Source organism: Equus asinus, chromosome 20 (genome assembly GCF_041296235.1).
Source record: "Equus asinus isolate D_3611 breed Donkey chromosome 20, EquAss-T2T_v2, whole genome shotgun sequence".
Lineage (NCBI taxonomy): Eukaryota > Metazoa > Chordata > Mammalia > Perissodactyla > Equidae > Equus > Equus asinus.
In genome coordinates, this window is record NC_091809.1 from 40,325,656 (window position 1) to 40,331,665 (window position 6,010).

Here is a 6,010-nt window from a genome sequence, read left to right on the forward strand (position 1 = left end):
AAAAATAACTCAATTTTTTTTTTTTTGAGGAAGATTAGCCCTGAGTTAACTGCTGCCAATCCTCCTCTTTTTACTGAGGAAGACTAGCCCTGAGCTAACATCCATGCCCATCTTCCTCTACTTTATATGTGGGACACCTACCACAGCATGGCTTGCCAAGTGGTGACATGTCCACACCTGGGTTCCAAACCAGTGAACTCAGGGCCTCCAAAGCAGAACATGCACACTTAACCATTGTGCCACTGTCCTGGCCCTGGTAACTCAATTTTTAATGGAACATATTTCAATGGAAGGTATTGCTTTGGATAACATGCAGTGAAATGTTCCAGCGCTCAAGAGAAAAACCAATACCAATTGTGCCAGACTTAGGGAAATATACCATGTCAGTAATATTACCTATTGCTAGTAATGTTACTCCATTAATAGAAAGGCAGCTGTCCTTCTTGACTGTACTTCACATAGAAAACTTATATCATTCACATAAATAGATTCTAAAATTGCTCTTGGTATCTTTTTACTTGCTCATTCCTAATGTCAGTTCTGTATAACTCTGACATACATGGTGTGTGAATTCACATGGAATCTCCCTCCAGGTTATCTAAGAGCTGTTTGTTCTCCTCTTTGAGGTACAATTTAAGGGCTTGATATGTTTTTGTCCACTTCTTTAACCTGGTAGTATGGAGGCAGAGTGGAGGAGAGAATTTTTGTATGTACCTCATATTTAATGAATGGGGAGCTGTGCTTTCTTCGGAGATTTTGCTTTATGTGTTGAATCAGGATACACTCCACCTATTCAGGAGGGGAACTTATGCCCATTGGGATAGTCTTGGAATTCAGCTCATTGCTAAAATTCAGTATGGAGCTTTGGAGACTTTGCTTTCATTAGAGAAGATCTCTTTAACTTGCAGTTTACAAGTCTGAAAACTTGGATAGGAAGTTTATTTTCACTAATCTATAACTAAAATGTAACATTACCTTCAAGTCAGAATCTTAGTAACAAATCCTGTTAAAATATGCAATATCTATGACTTTGTCACCAGTAGAATCACACCATATTTTCCTACCACATTAAAGTTGTTGCACATTTCTCAAAGGGATTCTTAGAATGAAATTAAGGTTCTGATCATGAACATTTATACTCACCCTTACTTCAAATTACAGTATTGTATCTGCCACTAAATTTTGCCGTTTAATTCATTAATAAAGAACTATTTGCATACATTATATGTATAGCATATATAATACATATATTAATTATAATATACACTAATATATATTTATAGGTATATTACTGTCACAATTTTTAAAAATATTTTGATAATCATAGTTTTAATCTTATATATTTTATCCAGTTAGAGACATTATTCTAAGAAAGAACTTAATTCTTTATCTCACAACCTAAAGTGTTTCTGATTCAAAAAAGGATTAAGCACTTCTTCATTAGAGGAATCCCTAATAGTTGTATGTAATATCTCTTCCTAATCCCTTCCACATAGGTAATAGCTCTTCCTAACTTTGGTTTGTGCACTCCTTAGTCCTAAGAGGAAAAATAATAAGAATCTGTCTCTGGCCATCACTCTATCTCCAAAATGATGATAGTAAAATTTCCCAGAGTCTCATGAAGCTAGCAGTTTCTATCACTACCATAACTTGATGCTCACTTCATGGACTTTAATTTTTTTTTTGTATTTCATACATATATCAAATCAGTGATTTTGTAATTTGTGCTTATCATTCTTACCAGAAACTCAGGTTCACATTTTTGTTTCTGTCATTCAAAAAGCTCTTATTAGTGTTTTTTCTTTCCCGTTACTGGACTTTACTAAGGTTATTTTGCAAAGTTAATGCTGAGGACCATTCCATGGTGAATTTTTTCACAATAATCTCATTTTCCTGATCACCTAGGGCCACCTAATTGGAACCTTAAAAAAAATAACATTTTATATAAATGTCCTTATTTTCCTGGAAATCTCTGAATATTTGATACTATTGGCTACTCACTCTTTACTGAAACTCTCTGTTTTGGATATTGCAAAGACTGCAAGAGGTTGGATAATTGGAAGAATTCACAAGAATTCATGTAAGGCTTTTAATGAAGACAATGGGGACAGAGGGTGGAGCTAGGTATCAGGAGCCTAAGAAACTTCCAGTTGTAGCTTTCTAGAGTCCTTCTTGTTGGCAGAAGATGGATTTATTCCCCTGACTGAAACACCAAAATTTGCATGATGTATCTTATTTTAAATAATTTTTTTATCTTATACCTAAAGTCATTTAACAAATATTAATTAAACTAACTCTAGGCACTCTTCAACACATTCTAAGTACAATAATGAACAAGACAAGCAAAGTCTCTGCTGTCATGCAGCTTATATCTTAGAAGGATGAAACAAACAATAAAATAAATCAACAAGATAATGTATGGTACTGAAAGGAAAACAGGATAATATGACTCTGAGGCAATTTAGACTGAGTGGTCAGGAAAGGCTTTTCTGAAGAAGTGATAATTAAAGCAGAATCTCAGTATGAATAAGATTCTAGGCATGTGAGGACCTTGGTATAGAACATTCTAAGCAGTGGGGAAAACTGCCACAAAAGACGGAAAGCTTTTAATAGATCTGAGGAGCAGAGAGTAGACTTTGGTAGTTAGACCATTGTGATAGATGGTTATGTTTTCATAAAATCAGAGCAGAAAATATATGACGTCAATTTTTGTCGTTATTGGTGATGTTAAGTTTAATCATTAGGTTAAGATGGTTCCCACTAAATTTACTATTGTAAAAGTATTCCTTTCCCTTTGTTATTAATAAATAATCTTTGACATGATACTTTGAGATTGTGTGTATATCTTGTTCTTACTCCCCTATAATTTTTTACCCACTGATTTTAGTTTTCATTGATGATTCTTACTTAAATCAATTATTAATATGTTCACTGCAGCATAAGTTTGTAATTTTATCATTCCTTTTATATTTGTTAGTTGATGTTGTCTGTAATGAAGAGTTTTCCCTTTTATACTATTTATTTTATTATTGTCTTTGTTATTTTTACATCAGTAAGGACTGATGATTCTCAGAAACCATCCATTTTGGTGTTCAAATTGTCCAAAATTTGTGCACTAGGATCCCTTTCAAGTTAACTCATTGTCTTTTTGACACATGTCCATAAATTTGGGGCACTTATTTACCCTATGGAATAATAGATGTTCCAGGTTCATCTTGAATTTTAGATACCTCACTTTGGAATTTGCCATTTCTCCGTGAAGTCCTGGTTTTATTTTAGCGTGGTGTGATATTTAGAAACCAAATATCATTGGGTGAGAGGTATAATCTTTGTTACTTGAATGTCATTGTTTCTAGGCTCTTTTAGTGGAAAAAGCAAGAGCAATCTATTAATTGTGGCTTCCCATTTATTTACAAGGACAACCAAACTTTTCATACTTGCCCTCAGTCCCTACAGATTTTGCCTCCTTCCCTCCATCATCCCTCTGATAGCACCTTTCATTATCCTGCCTCTGTTCATTCTGCTTACAGAGCACTTCCCACGGTGCTGTTTCTTAAATGTGCCTGAACATCCTCCTCTTTCAGAGATTGTATTTCATGTTCTCTTTGCCTGAATTTTCTTCTTTAGTCATGTAGTTTGATTCTTCACCTCCTTCAGGTTTCTATTCAAAAGTCAGATTTCTCAGACTGTGACCTCCGTGTTTAAAAGAGTAAGCCCCACCCCACCCTCAGCACCCAACCTGCTTCTCTGCTTTAGTTTCCCTATAGCACTTATTCCCATTAGATATAGTATGTTTTCTTGTTCATTTGTTCGTGATTTGCTTCCCATGAGGGTAGGATATTTTGTCTGCCTGGCACATAGTTGTCCAGCAAATACTTGTTGACTGACTGAGATAAATTAATCACAATGGTGTAGTGAGGCTTAGAGATTATTCTGAATACTGGGAAAGTAAATAGTGAGCAATTAAGGAAGTCACCTTGAGATTCAATTGGAATGAGTCAAAATATCCAATACATTGGAAAGAAAATATGTAAATTAAAATTATAGTGAAAATGTAAAATTAGAAACTATTTTGTCCCTTTTTGCCATCCTCAACCTCAACCTCCACCCCCATTTGAGATCTTCACAAGACAGATATGATATTTGATGATTATAACAACAGCTGGAAGACTTATGAAAATAATATTTCTTCTTGTTTACTAGAAACTAGATTCTCTTGAAATTATACTAAGAAATGTCTATTGCTTTTGCAACCTTGTTGTATATTAAAATGTAAATTTCTCAGGGAATTTACACATTTAGCCATTATTAAACATTGCAACTTTAAAATAGGTTTGGTCAGGAATTTTTGTTTAGCAAGAACATTTACACAAAGGAACAGATCTGAGATACATATAGATAGGTAAATAGATAGAGATGGAGATACATATCTCTGTATCATCTATCTATCTATCTGTCATCTATAAGCATAGACCAGTAAGTAAGAATGTAGGCTAGGAAGACTGTTCCTTGAGTTGTTAGGAGATTAGAGAGAGTATAAGGGCACTGGGTCTTGGGAGTAGGCACTGCTAAAGAGGAAGTGAGTGTCACCAAAAGTAAATATTCAGACATTTTAGCTTAAGATAGACATTGACTTGAAACTGATTAGTTAATCTTAAAAAGAAGCAGAAGTAAAAACAAAAATAAATTTTTAAAAGTGTTATTTACTTTTAAAAGTGCTGTTTTCTACACATATTCAGAAAGTATCCCACCATACATAACTTTTTTAGAGATTCTTTGACATCCTTGTTCCTAAGGCTGTAGATAAGGGGGTTAAGCATGGGAATCACGGTGGTGTAAAACACAGAGGACACCTTCTCCTGTGTTGTGTCACTGGTAGATGGTTTAAAATACATAAAGATGATGGAGCCATAGAAGACCCCAACAGCTGCAAGGTGGGAGCTGCATGTACTGACAGCTTTGGACCTGCCTTCACCTGAGCGGATGCACATGATGCTGGAAAGGATGAAGGCATAAGAGGTGAAGATGGCTAAAGCACATGCAAATACATTGAATCCAACCAAAATCATCACCAGAAGTTCCTTTGTGTAGTCTCTTGAGCAAGATATATTCAGAAGAGGAAGGATGTCACAGAAGTAATGGTGAATGATATTAGTTCCACAGAAAGAGCGACTAGCTATGTAGCTGGCATGAACCAAGGCTCCAATGGCCCCTACTATATACACACTCATGACCAGTAGAAAACAAACTCTGTGGGACATGGTGACATTGTAGAGCAAGGGGTTACAGATGGCAACATAACGATCATATGCCATGACTGTCAGCATGTAAGAGTCACCAATACCAAAGAAGCAGAAGAAAAAGAGCTGGGCCATGCACTCAGGAAGGGAGGTGAAATTCTTCTCTGACATGAAGTTCACCAACATCTTGGGAATTATGACAGAGGAGAGGCAGAGATCTATGAAAGATAAATTACTGAGAAAATAATACATGGGAGTGTGAAGCTGAGAACTGATCCTGATTAAAAAGACTAAGCTAAAGTTTCCCACTATGGAGACCATGTAGATAAATAAAAACAGGAAGAATAGAGGGATCTGGAGTCCTGGCTGATCTGTTAACCCCTCAAGGATAAACTCAGTTACTGAAGAATGATTTCCTCTATGCATGCTTCTTCCAGTCTGAGTGGTTTGGGGAAGATGTTCTCATTAGAAAGACATTGTCATCCAACAGAATTTAGTGAACCAAGATCTGATAAATGACATAATATCTAACTGACATAAAATGTCAGGAAACCAAGAGACTACAACACACTTTTAATTGAAGTCTTTATCAAGAAGTCAATACCTCATTTGGCTTCATTACTCCATGTGACATCTAGAAGTGAAAATCATTTTGTCTCCACAAATTGTTTTAGATTCCCCTATAAATGAAAAATAATTGTTCTGTTATTCAGTCACCTTTTGAGAAACAGTACAGAGCTGTTGCCCTGTTTTGTTGGTTTTCAATCTGC

General features: G+C 35.4%; 1 protein-coding gene across 1 annotated transcript; it reads right to left on the reverse strand.

The window, feature by feature from the left end:
* Positions 1–4,709: 4,709 nt before the first annotated feature.
* Positions 4,710–5,666, reverse strand: LOC106835975 (olfactory receptor 8D1-like). The gene has a single exon (XM_014848602.3). The coding sequence runs from the start codon at positions 5,664–5,666 to the stop codon at positions 4,710–4,712; it is 957 nt and encodes a 318-aa protein (XP_014704088.3).
* Between the last annotated feature and the right edge of the window lie 344 nt (positions 5,667–6,010).